The 16,223-nt window shown below is 41.2% G+C and overlaps 2 protein-coding genes across 3 annotated transcripts in view; both read left to right on the top strand.

Moving 5' to 3' along the window:
* Positions 1–1,332, top strand: part of lrrc75ba (leucine rich repeat containing 75Ba) — a 28,136-nt gene extending 26,804 nt beyond the window's left edge. The window contains exon 4 of the mRNA XM_031570789.2: positions 1–1,332. This exon is cut by the window's left edge and continues 108 nt beyond it. Coding sequence (XP_031426649.1) covers positions 1–484 — 484 coding nt within the window. The 3' untranslated portion in view covers positions 485–1,332.
* Positions 1,333–14,558: 13,226 nt separating this feature from the next.
* On the top strand, positions 14,559–15,880 carry c7h12orf43 (chromosome 7 C12orf43 homolog). Of its 2 annotated transcripts, none has more exons than XM_031569991.2 (5): positions 14,559–14,848; positions 14,969–15,088; positions 15,250–15,280; positions 15,441–15,539; positions 15,637–15,880. In XM_031569991.2, exons 2-5 carry the CDS (start codon positions 14,971–14,973, stop codon positions 15,815–15,817), a joined length of 429 nt encoding a protein of 142 aa, XP_031425851.1. In that variant the 5' UTR covers positions 14,559–14,848; positions 14,969–14,970; the 3' UTR covers positions 15,818–15,880. The 2 variants fall into 2 exon arrangements, with proteins under 2 accessions (XP_031425851.1, XP_031425850.1); XM_031569990.2 differs by having other exon boundaries at positions 14,563–14,848; positions 14,966–15,088; positions 15,637–15,877.
* The last annotated feature ends 343 nt before the right edge of the window (positions 15,881–16,223 follow it).

Below are 16,223 nucleotides of genomic sequence, written 5' to 3'. Positions count from 1 at the left end.
CGGGGGCGCTGTAGCCGCTGTGGACCTGAGCTTCTGTGAACTGCGGGACGAGGGCCTGCGGCTGCTGCTGCCCGCCCTAGCCGCGCTGCCCAAGCTTAACACACTGGCGCTCAATGGCAACCGGCTCACTGTGGACGTGGTCAAGGACCTATCCGAGGTCCTCAAGGACGCCAAGAGCTTTTCCTGCCTAGCGTGGATCGACCTGGGCAACAATGTGGACATCTTTACCATGCCACAGCCCCTGCTGGTGGCTCTGAGGCGCCGCTGCAGCCTTAAAAGCAGTCTTCCCACCATCTACGAGTACACCGAGGGCCAACCCTACTGCTACCGCATGGAGGCCTCCATCGAGGAGCCCAGTGTCTATGAAGAAGAGGAGGAAGAGGTGGATGTGGAGGAAGAGGAGGAGGAAGAGCTAGAGGCTTGGGGTATTTCCGAGAACGTGAAGGGTTCACCTAATTTTACCTTGCACTATTGTGAAAGGTGAACCCACCCCCCCCTTTCCCCACATGGCAAACACACACACCTCCCAACACACAAACATAAGCCCTGCTGACAACCCGCGGGAGTGAAAGAGGTAAAAACAGAAAAAGAGAGAGAAAGATGGAGAGAGTAACATATCCTCCCTCAATCAAGCACTTCTCTCAGTCCAAACACCTTTGACAACTTCTTCTTCCTCTATCACTGTATCACCGTGACGTTAAAAGTCACCCCATTGTGGCAAACAATACTACAATCAGTCAATGAGATGTGTTACTAACATACATGTGACTAAAACACCTCCTCGCCACTGGTATTTCCACTGGTGACGGTTGCTGTGTGTGATCTCTGTTCCCGGGGTGCCACGTGTCAAACTTGAAAGACCTGCATCACTGACTTACTGTGTTGGTGGATGGTGCCCCTGGGAGTGAGGTGGGGGTTCATTTGAGGGGGGGCTAGAAGAGTCTTCCGGAAAGGTGTTCTCTTCTCCCCTCAGTCTTCTCACCCGACGGAGCAGTGGCCGGCCGTGGTCTTGCTGAAAAAACAAAGTTCCCAAAACTGGCGGCGTGGCAGAGATCAGATGACACACTAAACACTCAACCACATGGCCTCCAATGGCGCTACTGATGACAGAAAGCTTGGGATGAAGACTTGCCCCGATCAGACGGCGTTTCGGTTGTTTTTGGTTCGCTGGGACTTGCGGGGTTAAGCCACAGTGGTCGTGTTTTCCACCACAGAGTAACTGAGACCCTCTCTCTGGCAGCCAACCGGGCCTAGCTTCCCTTACACTGTGTGTGCATGTGTGTGTGTGTGTGTGTGTGTGTGTGTGTGTGTGCGTGTGTGTGTGTGTGTTAGTGTGTGAGTGTATGTATGTGTGTGTGTGTGTGTGTGTGTGTAATTGTCTGTGTGTGTGTGTGTCTGGGTCTATGTGTGTGTGTGTGTGTGTGTGCTGCGCTGTGTGTGTGCTCTGTTAATCTCTCAACAAAAGCAATGAAACCAGCTCAACAGGCTACACAGCCGACGGACCGTCACGTGACGGCCGCAAAACTGCTAAGTCAAGACTTTTGCATTTTTCCCCCCCTTTCCAAAATGTTCACTTGTGAATACCCACGCACCACTTGTGTCGTGTAGTCGTGAATAATGATACAAAACATTGTGCTGTTGTATTTGCCACAGGCTGTTTTTCCCTCTCTGTCTACCTTTCCTTTGCATTGTGTGATGATAATGAACAAAGCAATCTTAGAAGACAACAAGTGCAACGCAACAAAGGATTCTCTAGTTGTGTTTGGCTGCCACCTCCTTGCTTCATTGCTTTTCTGATCCTATTTTTGGCTATTTATATGTAGAAAAGCTCATTCTTCCTTGCTTTGGGGTGGATACTAATGAGGCACAGAAATGAAAACTTAATTGGCTGTTTCTTAGCTCCTGGCTAATCAACACAAAAATATAATCAAAAGATGTTCAAAGAGATACCATGCAGTGTATTAGAGGTCATCATTGGGCCATTGTTGCACAACTTTGAGTCATGCTTTATACATTATATGCTAGAAGAATTTCTAAACAAAAACAAAAATGATACTAAATAGTAGTAAATGTATACTTTATTAGCAAATATGACAAGGCCCCTATAAACTAAACATTCTTAACAGAGATGGAAATTCAAACAAGTTGCCTGTTGTTATATCCAGAACAGTTGCCAGCATATCCAATTTACACTGTGTAATCTCAGGCTCGGTGCTTATAAAACCCAACCGTACGAACCTGAGGGAATTTATGGAAGAATTTAGTGAAATCCTTTCAACTGTTTGATCTTCCTGATGTAACATTTGTAACTATTACAGAAGAAGGGTTGGTTTAAGTTAGACTGCACATAGGAATTCTGCAAAGAAATACAAAGATGTAATGCAGTCGGTCAAAAAAGGGCACATTAATGCACTAATGGCTTAACCATTAGCAAACCCTAGTGTTCTTTCCTATTGAACTCTAGCAAGAGACAAAGGAGATGAACATTACAATATTACAAATACAATGTCTGTCCTGTGCTGGGATAAATTGAGTCCCCATCACAATATACACAGAAAAAAAATGGTGGACCCTTGCTAGCTTTATAATAGCTAATAGACAAAGGTATTAGACAGGTGACAGACACAGACAACCAAGTACTGTTTCAGCCAGATTACATTTTCCCATATCCATCATCAGGGCAGCCTACTGTGGAGAAGCAAATTAATCTAAAAGTCATTGAATGTTTTTGTGCTGAAGACCGAACTTAATGGTGAGGACTGTTTGTCCCTCTGGCGCGGTATTAAATGAGAGCATTTGTGGCGAGCTTCAGAGAATGATAATAGGATTGTTTTCAGTTTCTTGTCCTCTTACTCCTGACTCCCTGCCCTCTCTGATTTAATGTGCAGTATTTTAGATGCCATTTAGGTATTATGGTATTTAAGTCAACTATCAGACACATTTGAGGCAGTTATGTATATGTGGGTTGAGTGTGTGTTACTTTGTGTGTGTGTGCGCATGTGCGTACATACAGTATGGTGTCTTTGCTAATTTCCCAGTTGTATGGACAGAGAATTAAATAAGACTGTTTCATCAAATTCAATACACATAATCTTTGGTGCATTGGATCTTTTCAGAGCATCACAAGGGTATTAGAGCCTTTTAGAGTATGTGGAGTGGTTAAGTTAAAATGTACTTTAGCAGAGATTCTTGATGCTTTATTTGGCATTCAATACACATACACCTCTAAATTATATTTCATACTCTCCACCACTTCCATCATTTGTATAGCCCTTTAAAAGCAAAGCACAGGAAAGTTCTAGAATGTAACAGAGGGTTTCATGACAAGAGTTCTATGGGGCTGCAAAGAAAGGTTGTCAGATGTCTTTCAAGAACCTATACCATATAAGATGAATTAACAGGTTGAGAGCTGTATTTTGTAGTCAGTGCACTTTAAACGGTTCTGTCTCAGTTTATGAAATGTCTAAATGTAGCATTTTAACTTACTCAGTGTCAGTTTTGTCTTTTTAGCATTTATTCATGATAGTCAGTTGCTGTTTGAGATTGTTCTAAACTTTGTATTCGTAGCGTTTTAATAGTTTGTCCTGTGACTTGTGTCTGTGTACTGTGTAAGTATTTTATACGTGTAGTATTTTCTCATCCGTGTGAGTCAAATACATGTATGCATATATAGTATATATGTTATGTCCTAATGCTACCTGGGTGTTATTCTCGTTAGTGTACTTGCTTTAAGCCTTGTGTCTTACGAAAGCTCCAGATGTTCTTTAGAGAACGTGGAACATCAGTCTGGAGAAGAGCGGATCGGGGAACAGACCCAGTTCAGATCCACATCAGTGTCAGTCGTAGTCGCTGTTTGGGACAGAACAATGGCTCACCTGTTATTGCTTGAGTCTCTCGTCTATAGCCTGGTGTATTACAAGTCCAGAATTACACATACACACATGCTTGAGTTAACCTCAAACTTCAAGACTATCTTCCCACTTCAGGGAATTACAGTTGCTTTTTTAATTTTCAATTGCTTGGGCATATTTCTCAAAAGAGAATTAGCATTCCCAAAACACACCATGTAGTCAGGTGTGCACCTCATAACAGCAAATTATTATTCTTATTTGCAAATTGCAAATGCTTTCACATGTCCATGCAAATGCATATGCACATTTGTGTGCAGTAATCTAAATAATACATTTCATATGTCATAGACAAACAATACAAATCAACAGAAACAAGCATCATTCACCTTTTTGGGAGTGGGATCTTTTGTCCTGTCAGCAAAATGGTTGAACTAGTTAATTTGTCATTTGAGTGAAATTGTCATTTGTTGTCATAGTTCTTTAAGCAAACTTGTCATAGTTCACTGATGATGTGCCCAAATTCAGTCTAGTCAAAAGCAGGAGATGTGTTCAAAATGAGATGTGCTAAGGCAGTAACAAGGAAATATGCAGTCCAGTGACAAATATTTATTGAAATATTTATTGATATGAGTCATTTACTTTTAAAAACACTTGAGTTATGGGCTTTGGCAGGTAGTACATATCGTGTGTTGCTGCACATGCAAGTGTTTCTTGAAATGCACTGCTGTTTTTAAATGTTGAGCATGTTTCAGGAAATGTGCCAAAGCAATTAAGAAGAAAAAACCTATAAGCCATGTGCTCAAGACCTTCATGAGCTCTTTTGCCAAGATAGCCCAGATAGCCGTTCACAGTGGAATGAATCTGACCAATCAGATTTGTGCCAGGCCCCAGGTCAGCTCCTCGCCAGATCCATTGCCACAGCCAATCAGCTACTGGCTGGATAATTTATTGAAATGTACTTAATAAGAAAATGTTATTGAAATGCTGCTTATTTATTTCATATGTTGAAAGAAGACTAAACTGATTGTAGGACTTTGAATTGAAGAAAAAGGTCCTGTGTGTTTATTTTCTATATATATATATGTGTGTGTATTTGCAGTACTGTGTGATACTGCATCTATGTGTCCACTTAATCCACTTGTTTGTTTGTTTGTTTGTTTGTTTGTTTCCTATATACCTGTCTTATGCGGGGGCAGTGTTTAACATACCCAATTCTTTTTAAGACTGTTCAACTTCAGTAATAATTAAATAAAATAAAATGCTGTATAAATGCTGTCTAAAGATCTAATTTACTTGTATGCGTCTGTGTGTGTGTGAAAGCAATACAGAAAAAAGAGAGAAGAATCACTCTAAATATATATAGAGAAAAAACATAGCAACACAGTCCAAATGGCCTTGTTTTAGACCCACTGCGCCTAATGTCACATGTTGCGCCACTAATCGTGCTGTATTACTTCATGGTCATCACCATCACTCATGCCAAAGAACTTGCACCTGGGACTGGTATTTGTGTTGGTGGAGGCTAGTTTGGGATCCTCTCATGCCAAATTAAGTTGAAAAAGAGAGGGTGAGAAAGCGAGAGACAGAGAGAGAATCGGAGAGTGAGAAAAGACTCGAGAAGCGAGAGAGAGCTAGAGAGAAAGATATAGTGAGAGAGACAGAGAGAGAAAGAGAGAGAGAGACATCTTTGGCAGTGCCCTACCTGTAGGCTACCTACATCATTGAGTGTCCTCAACCTTCTCTATACTCTGGTGGTGTGGATTGATTTAGACATGCGAAGGCAGTCAGGCTGTGGCCTGGTGCTCTGCTTCAGATTGTCTGGTCCTGATAAGGGGCTGAGATTGTGCCTGCAGGATGCCTCGGGGCCACCAGGCACCACTGGGAGTGTCACACTGAGGGGAGACAGACCTACAGCCTTCACTGTGAACACACACACACACACACACACACACACACACACACACACACACACACACACACACACACACACACACACACACACACACATCCACACAAATGCATAGGGAGGAAAAGAGAGAATCAGGAGGAGGCAGAAAAATTAATACATGCATCAGGAGAAACATAGTATATGCGCATCATTTATACATGATTCATACAAGACTACATGACATACAAGATGGTGTATGCATGGAGCATACAAGATTGATAGTGGATACAAATGGAGAGCCAGCATTCAAAGTAGTGGTTGAAGAACAGCTTCAAGTGGATGTACGATGTATTCATAATGCTAGCATGCAAATATAATAGTCAACATTAGGAGAAATGGGTAGTTAAGCTGGGAATCTGAATGTGTGTGTGATGCATTGTAGGCAATGTGCAGAAGAACTTTTGGGCGTGATTGTTGGCAAAAAGCAACAGAAGCACAGTAAGGAAGGACAGTAACACCTCACAGTGTAGAGTCTAAAGTGAGAGGGGGAGAGAGAAGACGTACTGAGAGAATGGAATAAGGGTTACTAATAGATTGTCTTAAATGTAATTCTAAAGGTGGAGAACCATGGTCATCGTCAGGGCAGTGGTCCTACCATAGGGAGAGAGAAGAGAGACAGGTCAGTGCACAAATTAAAAATGACATCATGTTACAGTCGCCAGACATCAGAGAGATGGCAGAGGAAAGAGGAAGGAGAAGTTGTATGGCATGACACAAGAGGTCCTTGGCAGCCTAGGCCTGTGGCAGCATAACTAAGGGATGTTGCATGCTGGTCCAACACCACCACGAGTCTGGGGCTGATCATACCAACCACAACTGGCAGGTCAGTCGCAGAGAGGCAACAGCAAAGGCAGCTCTTTCCATCAGAGGCTCTGCAATGAGGGCTGGACCCACGCCATTCCAAACTATAGGGAGCAATAAAGACGAACGTTTTAGGTCTACGCATAAAAGTAGAGAGGGTGTCTGCTTCACAGAAAATGGAAGGAAGATTATTCCAAAAAAAGGGGGGGCTCGATAACCAAAGACTCTGCCTCCTACTGTCAATTTTGACACGCTTGGAATAATGAGAAGGCCTGAATTTTGAGATTGAAGAGTGATGGGCAGTACAGGACTAGTAGATCCCTGATGTAGTTTGAAGATAGGCTGTTCAGGGCTTTGAGTAATAGAAAGGGGTATTTTAAATCGATTCTACTTTTGACAGAAAGCCAGTGAAGATAAGTGAGAACAGGAGAAATGTGTTCATATTTTTTTGTTCTAGTATGTGTGCAAGCAACTGCATTTTGTATCAGCTGGAGGCTCTTTAATGAGTCGTAACTGCATCCGCATAGTGAAGCATTGTCAAGTCAAAGTCAAAGTGTTTATTATCGCATACACCAAAAAGTTAATCTTGGAGTCCCCCAAGGCTCTGTACTTGGACCCCTGATTTTGTCTTTGTATGTGCTACTTTAGGTTCTATAATTAGGAAGCATGTCATCAATTTGAATTCCTATGCTGATGATACACAGCTATATCTGTCCATGAAGTCAGCTAAAATAACACCATTAGCAATAGTCAAGTGACAAATGCATGGATTAGCTTTTCTGCATCTTGGAAGGATAGGACTTTCCTGACTTTGGCAATACTACGTAGGTGAAAGAAGGATGTTTTGGAGATCTGTTTCATGTGAGTGTTGAGAGACAGGCCCTGAGTGGTGATTACACCAAAACCCTTAACATTTGGGTTGGATGTCAGTGAGAGGCCATCGAGTGTCAAGTTGGTGGATAGATAGTGTGCCTCTCAAATGTTTAGGCCCTATGACCATGACTTCTGTTTCCTCTGAGCTCCAAGCTTAGCTAATGGTGTTGTTTTAGCTGACTTCATGGACAGATATAGCTGTGTATCATCAGCATATGAATTCAAATTGATGACATGCTTCCTAATTATAGAACTAAAGTAGCACATACAAAGACAAAAGCAGGGGTCCAAGTACAGAGCCTTGGGGGACTCCAAGATTAACTTTTGTATGACTAGATGGTTCATGACGGACATGTACAAAGTGATGACGGTCAGAGTGATAAGACATAAGCCAGACAAGTGCATGACCTTTGGTGCCTACCTGGTACTCAACTTTCTGTAGTAGCATACAATGGTCTATAGTGTTGAAAACAGCGGTAAGATCTAAAAGGACTAGTATCGAAACACATCAATTATCAGATGCAATAATTTGGTCATTAACAACTTTGACTAAGGTTGTGTCAACGCTGTGGTGGGCTCTGAAATTTGACTGGAAGACTTCTTGGATCCTGTTATTTCAGGTATTTTGACAGGAAAGGGAGGTTATATATTGTTCTGTAATTGGCTGAGTTAGTCTGAGTCAAGGTTTGGCTTTTTCAAGAGATGGTTTGATGAGAGGCAGTGTCCTTAAGCACATTTGTAGGGCTAGGGTCTAATAGACATGTTGAGGATTTTGATGAGATCAGGGAGATAACGTCTAGGATGTCAATGGGTGTGAATGATTCTAGGGTGTGAATGACCTCTAGGTCGCATGGGTGTTTCTGATGTAGTCTTAGTACATGTTGAGGGGGCCTCTAATGTATTGGGAGAGGCAAAGAAGGTTGTTAATCTTATCTCTTTTTGTCGCAATTTTGTGGTCAATTGCAGTTAGTTCTTTGTTGGTTGGGAAATTGTGTTGAAGAGGAACTGCGGATTGTTTTTATTTTTCGTCAATTACAGAGGAATTATCAGAGGAGGACAAAGTACACAACTCAATTACTTGAGTCAAAGTTTAGATACTCCTGGTCAAATATTCCTCCAATACAAGTGAAAGTTGTTCTGTGAAATTTTTACTTCACTTTAATTACTGGAATACTTCATTTAAAAAATAAAACTGTGTGTGTGTGTGTGTGTGTGTGTGTGGGTTGTTAGTGTGTGAGCTCAGCCCCGACACAGAGAGAAGGGTCGAGTCTGCAACTGCAGTGTGATAATAAATTACACCAAAACATTAAAAAGTACCAATTAAAGAACTGGTAACGTCAGAGCTTGTCAATGCTATGGTTTTATATTATGTAGCCCCGGGGTCCGTTTACTACTGGGTTTTGGTACCCATTCCTACTGATAGTACTGTGTTTATTTGACAAGAGCATATTGTGGCATGTAGCAGGAGTGATATGTGAGTAACTGTGTACCTCCTTGTCGTGTTTATTATGTGGTGTCTCACAGTGTTCCACGTGCCAATGTTGATGTCTGTAGAATTATTTTAATGTTTTAGTGTTTTAATGTTCTAAACAGGAGTGATTGGTGTCTGTATTTTTAGTTAGCGATTAAGAGTCAGTGTTTTGTATAAAAACGCTAGTGTGTTTTTGAGTCTTAGTCTACCCTGAGCCTGTAAAATGTGTCTGCGGATATAAGCCATTCGATGTCAATGTCTGAATGCTTGTGCCTATGTTTTAATAAACAGTAAGAAAGCCAAAGACACGCCAGACTCTGTGAGATCACTACAACTAATTTTGGAAAGGACTTCAGTCAGTAACTGTTAGGTGAAAAATCACTCAAATTATCTCAGGACTCCGGAACTGTAGATCAGTATATTAATTACAAACAACAATTGAAAAGCAATTTCACTATCATCGCACAGGGTTTATATACGTAAGATTGATCTAATTCTTTTTCTAACTCTGACGCTATACATGTTTCTAACGTCAGCAAGAATAGCCACGCTCGACTAAAAGTCCCTTTGTGTCATCCCAACTGCTCTTACAGAGGATGCAAGAATGTCAGTTTTACACAGGGTAGAACAAGCACAATCAACCCTTCTTATCACCTCTGAGCTCACCCAGGCATAGATAAGAGGTTCCCTCACTTACGCATGTAGGTCTTGTGCCATATGCCGACTAAGTGGCGTCAGCGCCTAATAATCAAAGTTACACACACACACAGAAACACAGAAAAGCCATGTTCCTGCTTACTTAAGCACATGATTCATACAAAGTAATTATTAATACAAAGCATTTGATTAATACATTCTTAAGTAATTAACAGTGTTTCGAAATTATCTCCATCAGTAACGTTAACTCAGCAATTGTGCTAGCTAACTATAAGTAAACATCAGCAGTGGATTCACACAGGACCCGGTCCCAATACAACTTGGTGGGCAAATCCATAAAAATCCATAAAATGTGATTTAAACAAACAAACAAGGCTGACTGCTGTACGTTTTTTATTGCACAAACGACTCACTGCAACACACACGTGTTATATATGGAGGCGACACAGGACACACACACACACACGCATGCAGGCCTGAGGTCGCTGTGAATTCGTCTTCCGCTTTTTTCCCATCCTGAGACGTCCTTCCTCCAGGATCCCCCAGGTGCAGTGGGCAGCTTCTCAGCGCCCGGGGATCAAGTGAACCTTCCGTCTCGGTCAGGGACGGACAGGAGTGTTCTGTTCTTTTTGCATGTTTTTCTGTCGAGGTTCTTAGTGGAGGAAACCCCTTGTGAACACGGGGAGAACATGCAAACTCCACACAAAAAGGCCCCGGGAGATAGCCCACCTGAGCACTGAAGGTCTGGGGAGGACCTGCCCCCCAGAGCCAACAGCGCCCCATGCGGGATTCGGATCCATGACCTTCTTGCTGTGAGGCGGCAGTGCAAGCACCTGAGCCACCGTGCCATAGCACAACAATTGCAACCACTACAAGCAAGTAAAGTACAAATGCCTGAAACATGTTCTTAAGTACAGTACTCAAGTAAATGTACTTTATTACTGTCTACTCCGGGAACAAGATTTAGCATCAAAGAGTGCGTTTACAAAGCTGTCATTCCATGCCTGGCAAAATACTTCTATTGCATTAAGTGTGAACACACACACACACAAACACACGCACACACACAGAGAAACACACGCGCATGCACACACACACACACACACACACACACACACAAGAGAAGAATCTGACATGCATACATTCTGTGGATTCATGAAGCTGAATAAGAGAAGAAGACAGAGACCAAAAACTCTCCCCTCCAGGCGATTAGACTAGACCCACTGGACACCCATGTTCATTGTGTTCGATTTGCTCTCCCTGCAGGGTAAAGACATTTCTTGTTCTTTTTTAAAGACGTTTTAAAGACTGAAGTACCTCCTAAAACTGTCTTATGTAGCTATCCACAGTATAATATGGTGATAGTGTTTGCAAATCCCTTTTAAAAGATGTCCACTTCAAATGTTTATTTGCACAAATGGTTATTTTATGTGTACTTGAAAGTGTCACACAAAGCATTTATAGTCTATCCTGCTTCTCAATAAAGACACTCAAACAGTGTGTGCTCTAAAACCTCTGGGACAAAGAAAGAATGAAATGCACTACATATCCACAGTGTGATGCAACATCTACCGCTTCTTCTCTCTCTCCACCTCTCCTCCATCCTCCATCTTGCTTATGTCATTCAGCTTTCATGTAGCGCCCTGCTGCTCTGTATATTGTTCTATAGCTGGAGGGTCTCTGTAGTGCCACCTGGGTCAGCATGAGCAGTCATCAGGCCGGTGTGTAAAGGTCAAAGGTCACCCCCACTGCTTTTGAAGGTCATCCCTGCTGCTTTTGGAGTGCACAGCATGGGTGTGAGAGAGGGAGAGAGAGAGAGAGAGAGAGAGAGAGAGAGGGAGAAAAAGGGGGGGGGGAGAGAGAGAGAGAGAGAAAGAGAGAAATTGAGGAAAATCCAGTGAGACTATAAATCTGCCTTAACATTTCCTCTGACAACTGGGCAATTTTACCATCTGGCCTTTATGACCTTTGCAAACTTGAAAGATTTATTTTCCTTCAAATATGTACTTTATCATTTTAAAGCTATTTAAATCTAAAAGAATGTTGATTTATAATGTGGCTTGTTGTGATTAACACTGGATTCGTATATTCAGTCTAGGGGTGTTGAGAAAAAGAGCGAGAGAGAGAATATGTATGAGAGATCTGCAGTCATTCTTCTTTTTGCAGTACTAAGAGAGAAATCCTTGCTGCAGCCTAGGAGATGTTTATGAGTTAAAGAGAGGATGTTCCTTCGACTCCTTTTAGCAGGACCGGTTCTCATTAGTAATGTTCTAAGGGAGTAAGCTTACAGTGGCTATCTAGTACTGCACACATCAACCTCTGCTTTGATCCAAGACAGAACATTATAGGTAGTCAAACCATTACAGGTAGCCATTATAGGCAGATACAAAAAAAATAGCTGCTTTCCAATGTACAATCTTCTTGTGTGACCTTGGATTCTTGGGGTTATTTGTCAAAAGATTTTTTTTTTCTAAAGAAAATTAGCATTGATGTGGGGTGGTGATTGTGCATCTTGTTGCCGTGGTAACCCAAGGTCCATAACTCCACTCTGCTAGCATGAGGAAAGCATAGATGATCCGTCTAATCAGAGTTCTGATGAGGTAAGAGATCAGGACCACACAAAACAGCCATGCAATCATGCGCTTCCCACCACAAACTGTCACGTTCACCTTTGACCTCTGCATTTACAGACATACATATGTATTTAGCATTGTGGTGTAGACATGTGCATCTAAGATAGCACAGAGCATGGTATCAGCCTGCCATTCCATGTGACAAGCTCTGTACCAAGACACATTCTAACAGGCATGCACTGTCATTACGTTGCTTTAGATAAACCCATATGAAGTGACACAATCCCCTATTGTGTGCTCCTTGGAATACCCTTCACTTTAAAAAAAATAACATTCAGATTGCAATCTACTAATACATCCTACTTACTATCACATTCTGATAGCAAAGTAATAACAAAACCTACTTAATGTAATGTGAATTATTTTGGGTTCACAATGTATTTGTTGTGTATCATCCAAGACAGACGTAAATGAAGCATAAGAGAGCAGGGCTACTGAGTCTGTGAACCGTCCGTGTGATACTGGCTTATAACACATGCGTTAATTTTTCGAACTCTGATGGCAGTGCGTAACTACTGTGGCTCAGTGTAAATAAATCAGGGAAAGCAGTTTCATTCGTGTCATTTATTTTATTTTATTTTATTTTATTTTAGAGGGTTTAAAAATGATATACTGACTCTTTAATTAATATAAAATCATTTATATCCATCCAAAGGCACCAGCAATTGTGGATTCAAGTGATTTGAATATAAAGTGTGACTGAAAAAAGGTTATCAACAAGAACATACCAATTCCATGCTGATCCCGTACAGAACAACAGGTTACATCATATGCATAGGCAGGTCAAGTATACTTTCAATTAGAAGTGCTGTACATAAATCTTTGCCAAAGCATTACAAAAGACAACCCATGGCGGAAGATAAAGGCAATCATTTAAGTTCCAGGACACACAAGGCCATAGCCTTCCATGCCATGGGAGCTCATGGAAATGCAGGTTTCCTCTTTGTATCATGTGCAATGACAGATAGATAAACACCACCTTAAGGTGTCAGCGAGAGTTATGAACACCAGGGCATGTCCATGCGCGCACACATACAGACATACACACACACACACACACACGCATCTACACACAAGGAAAGGGCCAAGTAAATATGCAGTGACAGAGGACTGTAAACCATCCACTGTAAACCACCCACTCAAACACACACAAACACACTCACACTCACACTCACACTCACACTCTCTCACACACACACACACACACACACACACACACACACACACACACACACACACACACACACACACACACACACACACACACACACACACACACACACACACACACACACACACACCTAGGTAGAGGAGGATTGTAGATATGAAGAAGTACCAGGAAGTTGAGCCTGGGAAAAAAAGTGATGACCTTGCACCATCTTCTGGCTATTAGATGAAACTACAAGAGTACAAGCTTTTAGAGTTGCATGCTGTTCTGGATCTAACTAAACAGTCGACACACTACGCATTTAAAGCTTTGTTCTTTATTTAAAAGCACTCTTAGAAACTCTCTCTCACACACACACAAAAACACTCACTCTCCTGTCCTGCAGAAGCAGCAAGGAAGGTTTTAAAATAAAAAATGAACATAAACCCTTAGAAGTATTTCTTTCTCAGTAATAAACACTTGTCTCTTATTCACCAAGGTTTAAAGAAAGTAATTGAAGAATTTTCATCTAAAATTATTGAACTTTTCTTACATTTTGTGGTAGTCTGTCCAGGCACGACACATGTCTACATACATGTGTGTTTATTTGTCTCATTTTATTATCGTCTTATTTGTCTTTATTTGTTTATTTGAGATGTTTACAAGACACCCATTCCTCAACAACATGCAGACTGGCAACAGCATTAAAGCAAATGCTCAGCTTTAACTATTCACATTGGTTAGGAACCCATGAATGCCTGTCCCGTTCTCCCGTGTTCTTGTGCCATATTAGACCTGCCATCCAAAATGAATCTTATTTGTAACCCACTGATATCATGATTGATTTTTTTGTTTTTAAAGCCTGTTTGAAGAGGACTGTTTACATGCATTTCTCCACAGCCTCGCGACACCTGCAGCAAGCTAAATGTCTATGAGGAGTGATTCCTCAATGGATCTTCCTGGAAACTTCAAAGGAACTATTGACAATAACTATTGACTGAGAAAACTATGCATGATTTGTAATCATCTTGTTCCATTTGTGCAAATAAAAATAAAGGTATCCTGTTCTTGATTACAGCTGACCTATGTACTGTACCTTTTCACTTCATTAATTAGTTAGCTGAGCATTGAATAGACTTTATGCCTCCTACTCCAGTACAGCAGATGGCAGTAGTGTGTGATACCTACATCACATTAGCTATAGCGGCATAATGCGAACAAGAGATTTCACATGTTTCAAGAAGAAGTGGTAGTGCTGTAGTTATCAAAATAAAGAATCTGATTGTCCCGGGAATATATTGTTACGGTGTGTGATGATGCTACTGTCCAGATGTGCAGTTGTGGTAAAGCAGTGATAGTTGCAGGAGGCAAATCTGGTTGTTACATCCATAATTAACGATAGTTAGCCACTGTCACCTTACGTCGCAAGTCCTTTCAGCTTGTTCGAAAGCCGCTAGCTAGCAGCAGGTAAGTTTCCAAAATGTTAAATTACTTTTGTTGGAGTTGAATGACAAGAACATTGTTCGTTTATAAGATGTATGCAATTACATTACCTTGTCACCGAGAGCCTTTACCTTTTCACAGAAGTGATGTCTAGTGAAGATTCTAGTTGTGAAGAGGACACAGAGAAATTAAAAGAGGCAACGTGGAGTTTTGGTCCTGCAAAAACAAATGGCTCTCAGACTGGTCACTCCAATGGTAATAAAGGTAAGGAGGAAAAGGAAAAACTAAATTATTAATATCCAGGTTAGGCTTATTTACAGTAGACTAAGAGGCTCCACGCATCACTTGTGGAGGATGTTCCAACAGTATCCTTATTGAATCCTCTTTGAGATGTGTCTGTATTCATTTTATGTTGCTTTATACAGGCATTGACAAGAATGGCACACACAGTCGGCGGTAAGTTGGTTATCCACTGCAGTTGTATGTGACTACAGATTGAACTACACTAGCAGCCACAGATTTAGCCCGGACTAGTAGTAGTAATACTTAATTAGTATTGCAAATATGTTGGTGGAATAGACAAATTAACTGAAATCTGTGACGCCTGTTTTAACAGAACTGTTGCCTCAGAGCATGAAAATGATGGCAATGAGCTACAGACCACACCAGAGTTCCGTAATCACGTGGCAAAGAAGTTAGGAGCCGTGCTTGATAGGTGAGTCCCAATGGTCATCGTACTCACTTGTCCACATATTTTACATTAGAGTGTCATGTTCATTCTTGATTATCCCCTGTTGACTGATTTGCTACAGCTGCATCTCAGAAGTTTCTGTGGCAACAGTGAACTCCAGCAGTGTACTGCCTAACAAGGAAAAGGAGACAGAGGAGAAGGAGAAGGAAGAGGAGGAGGAGGATGAAAGTGAGTGTGATCTGAGATATACCCAGGGTGCATTGAACTATTTTCCCCTCAGTTTTGCTCATCGAAAGTCATGAGCAGACAGAAATACATGCATAAAGACAACATGAATACAGTACACATAATGAAAAAAGTAGTCGTAGAAGTGAATGTACAATGCATATTGTGTATTGACTAGGGCTGTGAAATGATTCAAATTTTTAATCAGATTAATCACAGGTTTCTGTGGATTAATCATGATTAATCACATATTTTCTCGGTATATTTTTGTGAGAACAAAAAGAGTTATGACAAAAGACAGATATATACATTTAACATGTTTTCTTTTTTTATTCATAAAAAAAAACAATGGTGCTGCAGCTCAGCAGTTCTTTAGCAGTTATCTTTGCTATTCCATATGGAACATTAATATAATCTTCATCCTAAACAGAATTTGGGCTTCTTAGCCATTGTATGGTTGAATAAAACATTTTTCTTTTCTTT

Source organism: Clupea harengus, chromosome 7, assembly GCF_900700415.2.
Source record: "Clupea harengus chromosome 7, Ch_v2.0.2, whole genome shotgun sequence".
NCBI lineage: Eukaryota > Metazoa > Chordata > Actinopteri > Clupeiformes > Clupeidae > Clupea > Clupea harengus.
Note: the sequence above shows the minus strand (reverse complement) of the source record. Positions and strands in the feature narration are given on the sequence as shown.